We start from the raw sequence: 15,655 nt of genomic DNA, 5'->3' as shown, positions 1-15,655 counted from the left end.
CACCACACAAGCTAGGCAGGGCTGCTTGGAGCTGGAACCATTCTGCTAAGAGTTGAGAGCCAAAGCAGGCTGTTTAATCGGATTACCTGAGGCCTGGGGCTTGGGCAGGGCTTGGGCAGAATGGGGGAGCAGGGTTTCTTCCCAACAGCCCCTGGAACCCAGGTGTCCAGCCCGCTTTCCTGGTGGTCTGCTCTGGCTCCACCATCCCGGGTTTCCCAGTTCTTCTTCACACTTGGGTTTGAAGATAAAATTGCAATCATTAAACAGCTGTGGAGAAATCCAGGTTTGGGGGCTAGAGGTGGGAGGAGGGCTTAAGTTTTCTCACCTGGAGAAGGCTGAATCATCGCCCAAGCACCTGCTGGAATGACTCAGGAAACAGAAACGGCCAGCCTCCCTGTGCCCCAGGGGCAGGTCAGGGGTCTGAGGAGCAGTTGGCACCAGAAAAGGGGTTGGGGTAGGGGTGGACGCTTCCCAAGCTCCTTTGAGCACGGTTCTGACCCTCAGGGTGTCTGACCCGCCTGTGCTTGATCTCATTGTGGAAGATAATCGACTTGAATGGCCAATGCTTAAGAAGGGAGGGGAAACCATCAGGACTGGGGCTGCAGGGCCCGCCGAGGCCTTGGGTGGGGAGGGGGCGTGGTGGCCTGCGGGAAGTGGTGGGGGCTGGGAGGAACAGGACACCTGGGTTTGCCTAAGGGAGAGGGGGGTGTTGGAGCCCTGAAGGAGGCGCTGGCTTTGGGAGGGACTGGGGAGGAGCCAGTCTTTAAAAGCTGTTCCTGGGTCTAGCCCGCCAGCCACAGACACAGCCCGGGAGGGAGAGGCCTGTGGCACCAGGGCGTCTGGCAGCGGCGGGAACTGGAGAGCCACAGAGCAGCGTTTACTGCCTCACAGGTTTGTCAGGTCGCAGCAGCGGGTAGGGGGAACAGGGGCAGGGCTGGGAACCTCAACGCCACGAGGAGAATACCTCTCCAGGCCACGGGTACCAGCCAGCAGACAGGCATTCGGCTCTCCCCAGTGCGCCGGATTGGTTGGAGACCCCACTTGAACTCTGGTCTTGGGGGTGACCTACATTTTTAAGGACCCCAGTTTTGTGCTCTGCGACGGCTCAGCCTGGAGAGATACACTTAAGGATCGCCGCTTCACTTAGAGGGGACGGCCTTTAGGACGCCCACTTAAGGCTCCCCCCGCCATGGCGCTACCTGGCTCCTCGCAGACCCAGGCCTGGAGCCTGGAGCCCCCCGCTCCCACGGCAGCTAACGCCTCTCCGGGATCCCAGGAGCCAGAGCAAGCTGGCAACCCAGTGGTCTCCGGGGGGCTCCCCCAGGAGAAGGTGAAGCGGCCCATGAACGCCTTCATGGTGTGGAGCTCCGCTCAGCGCCGCCAGATGGCGCAGCAGAACCCAAAGATGCACAACTCTGAGATCTCCAAGCGCCTGGGCGCGCAGTGGAAGCAGCTGGGCGAGGAAGAGAAGCGGCCCTTCGTGGAGGAGGCCAAGCGGCTCCGCGCACGGCACCTGCGCGACTACCCCGATTACAAGTACCGGCCTCGGCGCAAGACCAAAAACTCGGGCGTCGGAGCTGCCAACGCCAGCCAGGGAAGCGGCGGCCTGCTCTGGGGGCCAGGGTACGCGGCCACCCAAGGAAGCAGAGGCTTCGGGTACCAGCCCCCCAACTACCCGACAGCCTATCTGCCTGCCAACTACAGGTGAGTGCCGGGGAAGCAGACGCTTGGGTGGGGCCGGGAGCCTGGGTAGCGGGTGGAAACTGGCTGAAGGAGAACCTGAACCCGGCCCAGGGGCCCCGCAGGGTGGGGTGGGTTACAGTGGTTCAGCTTTTCCCAGAGTGGCCGCCCTGCGGGTGCAGAGACGGACCCCTAGATGTGAAACTCTTCTAGTTGTTGGGATCCTCGCTTTGCCCTGCTTCTGGCCCATGTGTGACCCAGCTTCCTCTCCCAGCCCCCGGGGTAAGGAGAGGCCAAGCCCATTATGCCCCTTCCTGGCCTGCTGCCCTGAAAGAGGGAAACAGCCGCACAGCACGCAAGCCGGGGCTGCAGCGTGTCCCAACAGGGCTGCACTGCTCTCCAAGCCATCTGTGGCTCTGCTTCCAAGCGTGCTGGGTGGGGGGCAAGCTGTACCCCTGTCCGCCCAGATTTGGTCTGACCCATCCCAGCATTCAGCTGGTGACACCAACACAGAAAGCAGCCTCTAACCCCCACCCCCCGTTTCTCTTTGCAGCTCTTCCCACTATAAACCAGAGGCGCCCGTGCCATGCTCCGTCCCTCAGAGCGACCCCAGACTCCAGCCAGAGCTGCTTCCCACCTACAGCCCCTATCTGCCCCCAGGCTCCCCCAATCCATACAACTCTCCACTTGCAGGCGCCCCCATGCCCCTGGCACACCTCTAACTCCCACGGACAGGGACCTCCCCGTAAGAGCCTCGGTCCCCCTTTTCCCTCAGAGCCACCCCCACGCACAAGCTGCACCCCCTCTCAGTGTTGAACCACAGCTCAGAGGCTGCCTGCAGCCAGCCCGCTCACAACACACAGGATAAAACTCATTTTGTACAACCGAGCCACCTCTGTCTTTATTGTCCCGTCTGTACTCTCCTCACTCCAGCAGGAGCCTGCACCAGCTCCACTCCCTTCCTCTGGACCTGCCGGAGCAGGAGCCACCGCACCCCACCCTGCCTGAGTCATTCTGTCCCCTTCCCCCACACGCAGCACTGGGGTCCAGGGCAGAGAGGCAGCCCCAAGTCCCTCCCCTCAGCTCGTCCTCTGGAGCCAGCAGGGAAGTGGGGAGGGGGGGGCAGGGGACTGGCCCAGAGGAGGGAGAACTGGAAATCACTGATTTTAATGTCCAAAGATCAACCTGGAAGATGACCCCATCCTTACTAAGGATCTGGGTCCCCAACTTCCACGTCCACAAAAACCCTGGCCCAAGCAATGGAGAGATGAGAATTGCGCCTCCCACCAGCAGCCTGGCTTGGGCGGGAGCGCCCAGAGGCCGGGTGGATGAATGGAAACACGCAAGGACTCCGGTGGCTGTTTCGGCCCTATCGCTCCTTTTTCTGCTCCTGGGGAGCCTGTGCATTCCAGTAGAAGAGGACCTGGGCAGCGATGAGGCCATTGCAGAGAGAGGAGACCACAAAGACGCCAGCCATGAGGTAGTCTCCAGTTTCCTGGTTGTAAAAGGCACCTAAGGTCAGGCTGCAGTGCAGCCCCAAAACCCATCCCCTGGAGACAAAGGTTCCAGAGAGGGTGCAACGTGCAGCCCTCAGCTGGGAGACAGCGCCCTCTAGAGGGAGAAAGGTGTACTCACCTGAATGGAAGTGAAGATCCGGGTCAGGGAGCCCCCGAAGAGCAGGAAGACTGTGACAGCAGAGAGCTGGCCTGTGTGCCCATTGTGGTAGTTGGTGGCTGCCTGGAGTAGCTAGGGCAGGAGAACCTTGGGTTCTGGCATCTCAACTCTTCCCACGTCCCGTCGCTGGTTCCCCCTCAGTCTGAGGCTCCTGCACGGGCACTCTGTCCCTTGATGTTGCCCCCCATCCTCTCCGTTGTTCCAGTACCTACCTTCCCCACCACCACAGCGGGCACGTTGGAGGCCTGCAGCAGGGTGACCACAGCCGTGGGCGTCAGCGGCGAGAGCAGCACCAGCAGGATGAGGGCGTAGCAGGCGAGGAAAGCCGCGCCTAGGGGTCAGGGAGACAAGCAGGCCTGGCAACCTCTCCGTGTGTCCCGCTTCCCCAGGCCCGAGTCCCATCAGGGTTCCCAAGAGCCGCAGCCGCCCTGGCGAAGTCCCCGGCACCTTTCGCAGTGTGTCCTCTGTAGTGCAGGACCAGGAAACAGATGGTGAGCGTCTGGAGCATCAGGAACAGGGCTTCACCCCAAGAGCTGCAGAGTCAAGAGTGGGGAGGAAAAGAGGCAGGCCTGGAAAGAGGCAGGGCAAGCCTCCGGAGCTGTCCTTCCAGGGCCGCCCGAGCCGTCCCGGCGCGGAGAGGGTTAAGCTCTCCTGCGCCTTTGCCTCCCTCCCCGTGCCCCCAGTAGAGTGGGGGCCATACCTGAATGGGAAGCTGTTGGTGATGCTGTAGACCACGGTGCCCGTCAGTGCCACGAGGTCCAGCACCACGGACTGCAGACTCAGGCCTTCGGCACTCTTGGCCCCCAGGAGTTTCAACACCTGGGGGAGCTTCACTGGGTGGGGGAGACGAGCAGGGCTGAGGACTGGGAGCGCAGCAGCCCGCTTCCCGCAGGGCCGGCCAGCCCCAGCCGCTCAGTCCTCCACCCCGCCCAGCGACAGGAAAGGAGGCCATGACACGACACGACACGTACCTAGAAGTGAGCCTGCCACGATGCCCAGCCCCAGGCCCTTGCTGAGGACAATCTTGAGGCAGGGGACTGAGGAGAGAGAGAGGTGAGCGGGAGGGGTGCGTCACGTGGCAGGGGAGGCGGCTTCCGAGCTGATGGCTCAAGTCCTTGGGTCCCCACCACCCACGTGGGAGACCTGCCGGAGTCCCTGGTTCCCAGCTTCAGGCTGCCCCAGCCAGGCCCAGCTGATGCAGGCCCCTGGGGAGTGAATGAGATCTCTGTGTCTGTCAGAGCGGCCTCTAAACTTGGCCTAACTTCCAAGACTTTCCCTGGTCTCCTTTTACAAAGCCGAGTGAGCCTGAGTGCCCTCTGACCCTTGCTGGTGGCCCCGTGTGCACGTCTTCCCTCCAAAGGCAGGTCTCCATGTTGCTCCTTTCTGAACCCTGACTGGCCCAGATCCCTGGCCCAGGCTCAACTCAATGTTTATGGGGCCAGTGCGGCGCTGCAGCGGGTCAAAGCCTACAGCGCCGGCATCCCATATGGGCGCCAGCTGGAGTCCCGGCTGCTCCACTTCCCATCCTGTATCCACAAGGGACACCCAGAAGGAGCCCCTGGCTTCGGATCAACTCCGGCCTTTGTGGCCATTTGGGGAGTGAACCAGTGGATGAAAGACCTCTCTCTACTTCTCTCTGTAACTCTTTCAAATAAATAAATCTTTTATCCGAAAGGCAATGAAGGAGGGAGGGAGGGGAGACCGCCCACCTGCTGGTTCCACTCACCAAACCACCAGGGCTGGACCAGGCTTTAATTAGGTGCCTGAAACTCAATCTGGGTCGCCAACTTGGGTGGCGGGGCCAAGGACTTGAGCCAGCACCTGCTGCCTCCCACGCTGTGCGACAGCAGGAAGCGGAGGCGGGACTTAATCCCAGGCACTGCTATGGGATGCGGGCGTCCCAAACCTGCTGCACCTGTGCCTGCCCCTTGGCCTTGGCCACCCACAACTTCTCCAGCCTTGAAGCCTTCCCCTAGAGCTAGGGCGTCAGGCTGACAGGTGCACCCAAGCGTTGCGTGCGCACAGGGGCGGAAGTCCTGAGGGAACCCTGCTGTGGAGCTGCCTCTTACACGGGAAGGGAGGCGAATTTTACCAAAATTAGCAACGTGGAGGCCGAATGAGCTATTCGGGTGTCAGTGGCCTTTGGGAAGGCTTTCAACTAAGCTTAGCTCTGCTGGCGACCTTACAAACGTTAGAATGCTTTGGTCCGATTTGTACTGTTTTGTAAATGTGAGCCGTTTGGACTTTCACTGTTGCTAACGCGCACGTCTGCCAGGCTACTCCCCCCTCCCCTTGCCCAAATACGCGGACCCCTTTTTTCGGAGCCCCAGACACTTCCGCCCTCTCAGAAGCGTCTTCCGCTCCGCGCAGCCGGGCCGCCGTCACCTCGTCTCTAGTCGCCCCACTGTGGTCCACAGTCGCTCGAGCAGGACTTTACTGAATGCTGAATAAAACTCACCATGAAGCAAATCCCACTGAAGGATAAGACGGTCGTAGCATTTCTCAGGTAAAAGAATCGGCACCAGTAGCCGTTTGAGCGGTCCGTCTGCCTCCGACGCCATGTTGGAAAGCGAGCTTCCGCCAGTCTCTTTCAAAGCCGCCATTGACTGACGGTGCGCATGCGCGCTCCGAGCACTCCGCCTTCCTTTCTTTTCTCGCGACGACTAAGTTGCACCGCCCCTCGTTCCTCGCCGTTTCTTACGCCACCCTCGCTTCAGGAGCGCGAAATAGGTCACGCCCGGAGACCGGGCTTTGGAGGCGCCCCGCTGTTTGGGTCTTAAAGCGTGTCGGAAGTGCACGCTTGCGCAGTTAGATCTTTCGCGCTTTTGTTTGCGCTCGCACTTCGGAAGCAAGATTTATCCCCCTGCCTGTCTCCGCTCCTCCCGCTAGGCGCCATCTTGTCTCCTCTTTGCCAACTTTACACGCGTATTGTTCTAAGTTGAGAGAGGGTGTTTGAGTCTCCAAAATGGCGTTGGGCGGGGGCGCTGTTGTTCTGTGTCTTCCGTTCTTTTGGCCTCTCTAGAGGGAACCAGGCCTCTGGGAGGCCTCCTTAGGCCCGGGGCTGCGCTCAAGGCCCCATGCTTCTGCCGCCCGTTTGGCCAAGGCCTTGGAGGATGGGGGCGCCAGAACTGCAGTGCCCCGGTGACGACGCAAGACAAAAAGTCGGGGTGGGTAGCCCCGGAGACACTGGGTGGGGTGCAGGGACTGCTCCAGCCCCGCACCACGTGCCGAGTGGGCCCAACAGCACCACCTGGGAACGGGCCCCCGGTGCGGCCTCGTGCTGCAGGTGCACCTGGTCCTGCCCACGTGTCGACCTCGGTGGCTGCAGCCTCTCACCTCGTGGGGTTCCTGCAGAAACAGGCCCCCAGCAGCGGGGCCACGGCCTACTGAAGAGAGTACGACTGGCACTCAGAGGCGCAGGTGGGAGCCCAGTGGCAGGTTTTTCTGTTATCCGGACATCGGCTGCTCCGCAGGTGACACTGTTGCCCGCCTCCCCGTCCCCCTGTACTGGTGGCCCAGACTAGGGACATCCGTTTAGCCAGGAACATGGAGGGGAAGTGCGTGGAGGCGCCCGCAGCTGCGGCAGGTGAGGCAGGTGCGGCAGGTGCGGCAGGTGCGGCGCGTGCGGCGCGAGCTTCCCAGGGGTAACAGCGGTTTCATGGGGCTCTCCCGCCAGCCCTGGAGGCAGCGGGCAGCCCCTGGTGCTCCGCATGGAAATGAAACTCCATCACCGCCCTCATTACCGTGCCTGAAACTACCTGGGGCTACTGGGGTAGGGTAGGGACAGGGGCCTGGACCAGCCAGTGCGCCCCAGAAGGGGAAGGGAGGGAGGCCTGGCAGATTCAACATGGACTGTGTCGGGCCTTCAGGGAGCGAGCCAGAGAGGGCGCTGGGTCCCAGATGCCGTTCAGCCCTGTGTGGCTCTGTGACTCAGCCGGGGGAGGCACAGACAGGCATGTGACAAGAAACTCATGGCTTTTAATCCTGTCAGCACAGGGGGAACCCAGGACGAAGATCTGCGTTTTCACTGCTCGTCGCCCGGGGGCTGGGAGTGTCACATGTAATAAAACTCTCCTCCCTCCCAACTGCACAGCCCCCGTTTTTGTTCCTCCCTCCCCTCGAGTCAGTTGCCTGGTGAGGCAAGGGCTGGTGCCCTGGGGGCCGGGCCGGTGTTCAGAGGGCCTGGTAGGCCGACGGGCGTCTCCGGGCGATGCAGAAGGCCACGAGCACCAGGGCGAGGAGGCCGACGAGGATCAGGCCGATGATGAGGGGCAGCAAGATGGACGGGTGGTCAGCGGGGCAAGAGAAGCCTGGCAGAAAGACAGGGCGGTCAGCATGGCTCCCGAGGGGGATGGGGGGCTCCAGTTCCTAGGAGATGGATGAGCATTAAGGAAAAGCACCAAGTGGGCCTGTGAGGGCAGCTGCCCTACAGCCTTGATGAGCAGGGGAGAGGGAGGGAGCTTGGTCCTGTAGATAGGACACGGAGCAGTAAATGCACGGGGCTTCAGATGGATTAAGAAGGGAAGGGACTGGCTCATGGGCCCGGGGCAGGGACTTTGGGCGCAGTGGGAGATTTTTGGAGACAAGCAGGAGGTAGGTCTTACTTGGCCCGAAGATCCCTGTGCGGGGCAGCTGAGCAGCCTGGACCCTCAGCGAGAGCAGGTCAAGGTGGAGAGCTGGGGAGACGGCGATGCTGGCATTTCTGCAGCTGAAGCTCCGCCCCAGCGGTGCCTGGAGATCTCGAAGGGATGAATTCTGGGCCGAGAATGTCCACCCTGAAGGGGTGAGGGGCGGGGGGTCAGGGGCTACCCACTGCCCCAGCCCCGGCTCTGCCCCCTCAGTGCTAGGGTGAGAAGGGGAGGAGCTGCTCACGTGCTGCCTGGGGGAAGGACACGTTGTACTCCACAGCCAGGTAGCTCAGGTAGACCGCGCTCTGGCCCTGCCCTGGGTCCTGCAAGGTAAACAGGAAGGCATAGCCTCCCATGCCCACCAAGGGAGGGGTGCAGCGAGGACAAGTGGAGGAGGAAGGTGAGGTCGTGAAGCCATACCTGTTTGAATCCAAAGCTGAGCTGTCCATAGGGGAAGGAGAGCAGCAGGTGGGGACGGGGACCCTCACAGCCCCCCTGGGCCTTGGTTCTGTTGGGGTTCAGCACAGACATGCCCCATGCCTGTGGAAGTTAAAGAAGGCGGGAGTCATGAGACTACATGACTTTGCTCCTCAAGGTTCCCTGTTTTCTCCATCCCCACCCTGGTTTTGTCCTCTCTCTTCCTCTTCCCCTTGAACCAAGGCAGGACGGGCCACCTTCCCCTTGTCCGCCTGCCTCCCCTTTCAGCTTTACCTGTCCACCACCCTGGGTTGGGTACAGGATTCGGATCTGAATCTGGGCTTGGAGTTGGACGCAGGGCTGCGAGCCGTTAGTCCACGTGTAGTTCCCAATGGCTTCCCTGGAGCCTGGGCTAGGACTTGGAGGGGGTGGAGGTGGTCCAGTGTGGGGGGGGCTGGTGGAGAATCCAGGGCTGGTTCCGGTGGTGGTGGTGGTGGTGGTGTTGCTGGTCGTGGGATGAACCGTGACATTTCCATGGCCAGTGGTAGGAGTGGCAGTTGTGGGTCTGTGGCTGGTGGTGCCTGGGGTGGCAGTGCTGTGACTGGTGGTGTGGGGGTTCTTGGTAGTCCTGTGGCTGGTTGTTCCAGAGCTCGCTGTGCTTTCTGTAGCTGTAGGTGTCACCGTGAAGGATGGCAGCAGAGTGGCCGCCTTCCTGTGAGGCCAAGTCCCCTGGGCTTTCAGCAGAGGGAGCAGAGAGGCTGATCAGCAACCCAGAAAGGGCTGGCTTCCTGGAGTTCCCCTCCATGCCCCCTTCTTACCTGCGTGTAGCCCCAGCAAGGCCAGGAAAAGCACAGGCAGCCTCATGGCAGATCCACCTCACCTAATGTCCGACTCTCAACTGGACACCAGTTGCTCAGCCCTCTTCCCTCTGCCTTCTCTTGGGAAAGGAAATGAAAGTCTCTTACTTCCTGCAATAGATAATCCCGCCCCCAGGCTGACTCAGGCACCACAGGCTCCAGCCACCAATCTGAGTCACTAGTCATTTGTTAGGGGACTATTGGCCCCAGCTCATTAGTGGGAGGTGTCAGGGCCAAAGTCAAAGCTGTCCCATGACTACAGAATGATGGAGCCGTGAGGCAGATTGGTGGGGCCCCTTTGTCACCCTTGGCAAACCTCACTAGGCAGTTAGGGCCAGTGGTTCTAACCAGCAGGCCCCTCCTCTGGCTAGCCCCTCTCCACACACAATTCTTCGTTACTTCCTCCTAGTGAGACATGTGACCCACTTGAGATAGCACACACCCAAGCCCTCAGTGGTTCATATTATCCTGTTATTACAATTTTCTGGACTAAGAAAATGGCTTCTTCTGGTAACTTCTAGGTAGTTAATAAAGCAACACAGCAGTAGTCACCGCTGTTGAGGGGGTAGCTGGTACACCCAGTGGCAGGTAGGACAGGGAAGGAAGAAATGAGAAGCCCGACAGGCAGTTTCCAAGTCATTTTATTCAGAATTTCGTGTTTGCTTCCTGAATCAATAAATACTATACAAAACAATGTAAAAATGGCTACCATTTTCTCTCCCCTGCTCCCCTAGCTGGGTTCAATCACTGGGCAACCTCACTGGGGGCTGCTCCTTGCAGGTTTGGTCCGGCACATGAGGTTGAGTGACTTGTTTTCGGCCCCTGAATCAAGTTCGGAGGAATTCAGCTGGGGTGGGAGAGCTCTGGGACCTGGAGGTAACTAGGTTAGGGAAATGGATTAGTGTTTTTTTTTTGGGAGGAGACGGCGCCTGGGGCAAGAGCCTACCCCAAAGAAAAGGGTTTCTAAAATGGTCACGGTTCCTTCTTTTGCCTCAAAAAGTGACATTTATTCAAAGAAAAAAAAAAATGACAAGATGTCCATCCCTTGGCTCCCTCCCCTCCCCCCTCCTGCTGCTCCTCAGCCCCTGAGGACTGAACCCCAGCTGGGGCTAGGTGGCAGGACAGCCCCTCTCAGATGAGGTCAGCAACATTGAGGGGCATCTCCTCAATGGAGGTGTTGTAGAAGGTCTCGATGTCTCGGAGAGTCCGCTTATCTTCTTCTGTCACCATGTTAATAGCCACACCTTTACGACCAAAGCGTCCACCACGGCCAATTCTGAAACACAAGGAGACATTGCAAGGATCGAGGGATGTCCAGAGCTTCCGCCCAGGATGCAGGGGGCTAGGCAGGAGGTGCAGACCCACACTCACCTGTGAATATAGTTTTCCCTGTTGGTGGGAAGGTCATAGTTGATGACTAAAGAAACTTGTTGTACATCAATGCCTCTGGCCTATGTGGAGACAGAGAGGAATTCAGTGCACACAGTCCATCCGGAAGGGGCTTAGTGAGTGCATGTAGGCAGCCCAAGGCAGGCAAAGGAAGCACGCGGCCCCTTGTCTCCGAGAGCCTTGGGCATGCCGGATTTTCTTCCAAGCTGCTACTTTCCTGAGAGAGGCACTAGTCGGGCCCCTGGGAGAGGGAATCACCTTGGATTCTTCTTCCTTCCAGCGCTGGAAATCCCCCTACTCACCAGCAGGTCAGTGGTAATCAGTACTCGGCTAGAGCCAGAGCGGAACTCCCTCATGATCACATCTCGCTCCTTTTGGTCCATATCTCCATGCTAGGGGAGAAAACTGAAGGTTAGCGACAGAGACGAGCACGGGGGAGCTGGGCACTCACACCAGGCGGGCGTGCGAGGACACTCACCATGGCAGAGACGGTGAAGTCCCGGGCGTGCATCTTCTCAGTGAGCCAATCGACCTTCCTTCGGGTGTTGATGAAGATGACAGCCTGGGTTATGGTCAGGGTTTCGTACAAGTCGCACAGTGTGTCCAGCTTCCACTCCTGGAGGTGGGGGCGAACAGTCAGTCAGGGCTATACTCAACCAGCCCCCACGCAGGCCGGCCTCCTGCACCCAGGCCCACCTCGCGCTCCACGTTGATGTAGAACTGGCGGATACCCTCCAGGGTCAGCTCCTCCTTCTTAACGAGAATCCGGATGGGGTCCCTCATGAACTTCTTGGTCACCTCGAGCACGTCGGATGGCATTGTGGCTGACAACAAAACCACCTGGTGAAACACAGACCAGCCTCAGGGTAGGCGACGCCGCAGGACGCCCGCCCCTCCCTAGTCCCCCAGAAAATGCTCGTGCTCAGACGCGGGGATCTCCCGGGGCGGCTCCTCCGGCACTGCCTTTCTCACCTGGGTGTTGCTGTTGAGCTTCTGGAAGATGTCATAGATCTGGTCCTTGAATCCACGGCTCAACATTTCATCAGCTTCGTCCAGTACAAACATCTTGATGTACTTGGGAGCTGTAGGCATGGGAGAAATACTACTATGTAGCAGTTTGGGAAACAGGCAATATATCCAACTTTCTTGAAGAACAGGGGAGGATAGAAGGCAGTCTGCTCTCAGAATACAGAGACTGATCCTTTGCCCAGGACTGCCCTGGAGGCCAATCAACAGCCCCAGGAAGTAGAACACTCCCTGGGCTTGGGCTGAGAGGACAGGGAAGCCAGGGCTCAGCTGACACGCATGGGGTTCATCACAGAGCAGCTTTCAGGGGAGGGAGAACAAGCGGCCTTGGGAACGAAGCTGGCCGACAAGGAAGGCTTGGCTAAGGTGAGGGGGATACAGGGCAGTGGAAAATTGAGCTACTCACACAGGTATCTCCGGTTAAGCATGTCGAACACGCGGCCAGGGGTGCCCACGATGATGTGGGGAGCTTCCATTTGCAGCTTCTGCACCTCAGCACGCACATTGGTGCCCCCGATGCAGGCATGACAGGACGCACCCATGTAATCTCCTAATGCCATGACCACCTTTTGTATCTGAACCAGAGAAAGGTGGATGTGCAACTGTTAGCTACAACCGTGGCAGGTCCCATCTCGCTTTTCCATGGATTCGGTCTTCCCAACAACCATGATACATGCAACTGAACCCTCAGCTTCTGAAAACTGTGGTCCATTTATTTACCTCCTTCACAGCCAGTTTAAAGAGCCACATGACACACACACATGGCCAACTGCACCCTTGCCCCCAAACACAAGCCACATGACCGGTTCAGTCTTGAGAGGCTTACTGTCACTTCTTGGTTACATATCTGCGCCCGGTTCCCATCGGAATAATCACTTCTACCATTAGGGTTTGTGCCCTAGGCATGAAACAGCTCTGGCCACCAATACAGGCATCAAGCTAGGATGAACAAAGGACTGCGCATCTGCTCTGCCCCTGACTGATATAAGAGCAGCACCACGAACGAGGTGTCTCTTTGCCCATTGCCAGGGGTGGGGGGGTGTTCATAAACAGTCACCCAACTTGCCTAGCCAGTCAGGCCCGGCCCAGCAGTCTTGTCATTTGACTCAGGAAATGGGTGGAGAAGTGGCAGTTGTTACGTTTGGGTAGGAAATGACATACAATTAACCCAGCTAAAAATCACCGCCCCATTCCCTCCCAGCCCCGAGCATCCTCTTCCTCCTTGGAAGTAACCCCCCGGAATTTCAGACTATGCTCATTATTCCTACAGCACCCCTCCAGGACAAAGAAGCCACGTTCTCACCTGTTGGGCCAGTTCCCGAGTGGGTGCTAGTACCAAGGCCTGGGTGGCCTTCAGATCCAATTCAATCTGCTGGAGAATCGATATGGCGAATGTGGCCGTCTTCCCAGTCCCAGATTGGGCTTGAGCGATCACATCATAACCTAGACAGACAAGAAATGAGACCTGGCGAACTTACACTTTGGGCTCATGGGACAGTCAAATCCTGACTTACGCCTAACTTAATGAGCTGAGATCAACAAGCAACTAACAATCATGAACGAAGCCTTAAGTGCCTTACAAACCTTACCTCACCACAATAGGGTGACATATTGGGGGCAAATCCAGAGAATGATCAGGCTATCAACTTTAGCACTGCACTAAGCTAGAAAACAGGGCTGTAAAAACTGTGTACAATAGTACCTCAGTAAAGGCAAGCCAGCAGTCCGTGTGTCCCAGGCAAGAACCAGGCATGGGCACAGACCAAAAGCCAAGCTGGGATAAACAAGGGTTTGCTTTGTCCCTGGCTGATAGATGGGCACCACCAACCCAAAGCCATTCTACCCCGGTCAGGGACAGCGCCAGATCCGTTCTGGGGCCCAAAGGTCTCACCCTTGATACAAGGAAGAATGGCACGCTGCTGGATGGCAGAGGGCTTCTCAAAACCATAGGCATAGATGCCACGAAGGAGGGACTCAGAGAGGTTCATGTCGTCAAAGCTGTCAACGATCTCATTCCAGTTACTCTGCAGGAGGCAAGGAAACGAAAGCTTTATCAGTCAGTGAGCGCAGGGTGTGCTTTAGCGAACACCAGCTGGTGCCTGGGCCAGCGCTTCGGAGCCCACAACCCTGACACCTTGGAGGGAGGCCGCTGGTTCCAGATGGGCTGGGCAGTCACTCTAAGGGGCCAGTGCACTTTAGCTGTGAGGTTGGAGATTGGCACGTTTCACACCTAGCCTCAGGACTACTAATCGATTCACTACAAACCATGGTCAAGACTCCTTTGGGGTAGAGCTTTACACTATGTCCTCGGGATTCGCACTGAATTCTGGTGAACTAAGACCCAAGTCTCTGCTACTCCAGGAACCAGGGGACACAGAGAGCGGCCTCTCAGAGATGGAGGGCAGTGGTGGCAGGTTCCAGTCTCACCTCGATGACACCTTCGGGCTCCATTCCATCGGGGCCATTGTCTCTGGATCTGTTGATTCAAAGAATGGATTTTGTGCCCTGCCTGACGGAGCCACGCCAGACATCCTGACAGTCAGGCTCTATCAGCAGCCGGCCAAGCATGATGCCATCAGCACTCAGCCCCAGTCTAACTCCCACCAGTGGTCAAGACACTCTCAAGTTACTTTAAAACTGAGGGCCTCTGCCCCGTCCTGTGAGCGGATCAGGGCAGGCACCCCCCTCCCACACGGTAGGGGGAACCTCCCTCAAAGCATAAAGGCTCATGGGGCCGGATGCGGTGCTTGCCGCCGGCCCACGTGTCCCAAGGCCCCGCGGCTCAAAGCCGAAGCGCGTGCACCGCCCCTCGCGGCACCAGCGCGCCGGAAGTCCCGCCCTTCACCTCCCACATCGGAGGGCAGGCCATCCCCTTCCCCCCCACGTCATTCCGCCCGCGCCCTCCCCTTCTCCCTCCAGCCGAGCCCCCCCTCGCGGTGCCCGGATGTGGGAGGCCGCGGGCGGTGGCGGCCTCGCGCACAATGAGCCCCAGCCGAGCTAGCACAGGGGGAGATTGCACAACACTTAAAAGCGAAGCGGACTGGGGGAGGGGAACACCTCAGGCCGCCATGTGCTTGCTCCCTCGACCACCCGGCGGCGTCTCCCCCCCTCCATGGAACAATCCACATCCCCGCCCGCCCCCGTCGCGAAATGGCGTCGCCCTCCCATACCTCAGGCCGCTCACCCCCGAAGGAAAGTGGACCTGCCCATCCGCAGTTTGCCAAATGCCCGGCTTGTGCGGCAAAATGGACCCGCCCGCCCGGCGCCGGGTGGGCTCCTGGTGCCTCACGCGGCCGCTCCTCGGGGTTAGGCTCAGTCCTGGCCGTCAAGAAAACCAGCACACTGAACGGCCGGTTTCTTCTTCCCCGACCCGTATTTCAGCCCGACGAAGCGACTGGACCTGAGGACCCAGGCACCCCCGCCTCTCGCGAGTGGTACCGTCAGAATCCCCCCGAATCCCAACGCGCGAGCCCTCCCCCCGGCACAGGGGGCAACCGGACCGCCGGCTATGGCCACGTAGTGGCGGCCGCCGCTGCCCTTCTTCCTCGCTGGGTCGCGACCTCGCCTTGTCACTCAGCGCTGGGGCTTCACGTACGCCACTGCCTCGGGTCGAGGCCTCGTAACGAAGCTCGCACTCCGGGCCCTACGCGGGCTGTTCCTGCCCTCTGTCTCGGCTCTGGCGGCAGCTCGGCCGCTGATCTGCCCCCGACCCGCCTCCCCCACCGCCGGACGTTTCCTCCCGGCTCGGTTTCCCCCGCAACCCTGGTGGCGCTCTCAGCCCCTCCCCGACGGGGCCCTCGGAAGGGAGCGGCAGGGTGAGTAGCCACAGCCTCTTGCAAATGCCTTTCTTACCGGGAATCCTGACTCGCAGACATGATCCTTAGAAACTAGGGCGGAGGGCCCGCCTATCGACAACTTATAGAGCGCCCGACCCCGCCCCAGCCATCGCATTGGCTTGGCCGCCTCGGCCCCGCCTGGCGGCGC

The 15,655-nt window shown here is 59.4% G+C and overlaps 4 protein-coding genes and 4 non-coding genes across 9 annotated transcripts; 1 reads left to right on the top strand and 7 right to left on the bottom strand.

Annotated features, from left to right (window-relative positions):
* The first annotated feature begins 1,189 nt into the window (after positions 1 to 1,189).
* Positions 1,190 to 2,562, top strand: SOX15 (SRY-box transcription factor 15). The gene is made up of 2 exons (XM_062216503.1): positions 1,190 to 1,704; positions 2,234 to 2,562. Exons 1-2 carry the CDS (start codon positions 1,190 to 1,192, stop codon positions 2,400 to 2,402), a joined length of 684 nt encoding a protein of 227 aa, XP_062072487.1. The 3' UTR covers positions 2,403 to 2,562.
* On the bottom strand, positions 2,529 to 5,975 carry MPDU1 (mannose-P-dolichol utilization defect 1). 2 transcript variants are annotated; one of them, XM_062216501.1, is made up of 7 exons: positions 5,813 to 5,975; positions 4,326 to 4,391; positions 4,055 to 4,187; positions 3,802 to 3,887; positions 3,567 to 3,685; positions 3,316 to 3,426; positions 2,529 to 3,192 (listed from the first exon to the last, which is right to left on the bottom strand). In XM_062216501.1, the coding sequence occupies exons 1-7, from the start codon at positions 5,955 to 5,957 to the stop codon at positions 2,605 to 2,607; spliced, it is 1,248 nt and encodes a 415-aa protein (XP_062072485.1). In that variant the 5' UTR covers positions 5,958 to 5,975; the 3' UTR covers positions 2,529 to 2,604. The 2 variants fall into 2 exon arrangements, with proteins under 2 accessions (XP_062072485.1, XP_062072486.1); XM_062216502.1 differs by having other exon boundaries at positions 2,947 to 3,175; positions 5,813 to 5,972.
* Positions 5,976 to 7,312: 1,337 nt separating this feature from the next.
* Positions 7,313 to 9,372, bottom strand: CD68 (CD68 molecule). Its single transcript, XM_062215589.1, has 6 exons — positions 9,218 to 9,372; positions 8,694 to 9,133; positions 8,403 to 8,522; positions 8,227 to 8,305; positions 7,959 to 8,129; positions 7,313 to 7,664 (listed from the first exon to the last, which is right to left on the bottom strand). The coding sequence occupies exons 1-6, from the start codon at positions 9,261 to 9,263 to the stop codon at positions 7,528 to 7,530; spliced, it is 993 nt and encodes a 330-aa protein (XP_062071573.1). The 5' UTR covers positions 9,264 to 9,372; the 3' UTR covers positions 7,313 to 7,527.
* Positions 9,373 to 9,881: 509 nt separating this feature from the next.
* EIF4A1 (eukaryotic translation initiation factor 4A1) lies at positions 9,882 to 15,577 on the bottom strand. Its single transcript, XM_062215588.1, has 11 exons — positions 15,524 to 15,577; positions 14,099 to 14,147; positions 13,563 to 13,695; positions 12,975 to 13,114; positions 12,078 to 12,246; positions 11,618 to 11,727; positions 11,342 to 11,485; positions 11,124 to 11,261; positions 10,948 to 11,037; positions 10,628 to 10,707; positions 9,882 to 10,532 (listed from the first exon to the last, which is right to left on the bottom strand). Exons 1-11 carry the CDS (start codon positions 15,544 to 15,546, stop codon positions 10,388 to 10,390), a joined length of 1,221 nt encoding a protein of 406 aa, XP_062071572.1. The 5' UTR covers positions 15,547 to 15,577; the 3' UTR covers positions 9,882 to 10,387.
* LOC133747384 (small nucleolar RNA SNORA67) lies at positions 10,768 to 10,910 on the bottom strand. The gene has a single exon (XR_009864338.1). It is a non-coding gene; the product is annotated as a small nucleolar RNA SNORA67 (small nucleolar RNA).
* On the bottom strand, positions 11,823 to 11,969 carry LOC133747418 (small nucleolar RNA SNORD10). The gene has a single exon (XR_009864367.1). It is a non-coding gene; the product is annotated as a small nucleolar RNA SNORD10 (small nucleolar RNA).
* Positions 12,561 to 12,705, bottom strand: LOC133747404 (small nucleolar RNA SNORA48). The gene has a single exon (XR_009864356.1). It is a non-coding gene; the product is annotated as a small nucleolar RNA SNORA48 (small nucleolar RNA).
* Positions 13,397 to 13,528, bottom strand: LOC133747403 (small nucleolar RNA SNORA48). The gene has a single exon (XR_009864355.1). It is a non-coding gene; the product is annotated as a small nucleolar RNA SNORA48 (small nucleolar RNA).
* Positions 15,578 to 15,655: the final 78 nt, after the last annotated feature.

The sequence above is a fragment of the Lepus europaeus genome, chromosome 18, assembly GCF_033115175.1.
Source record: "Lepus europaeus isolate LE1 chromosome 18, mLepTim1.pri, whole genome shotgun sequence".
Taxonomy (NCBI): domain Eukaryota; kingdom Metazoa; phylum Chordata; class Mammalia; order Lagomorpha; family Leporidae; genus Lepus; species Lepus europaeus.
Note: the sequence above shows the minus strand (reverse complement) of the source record. Positions and strands in the feature narration are given on the sequence as shown.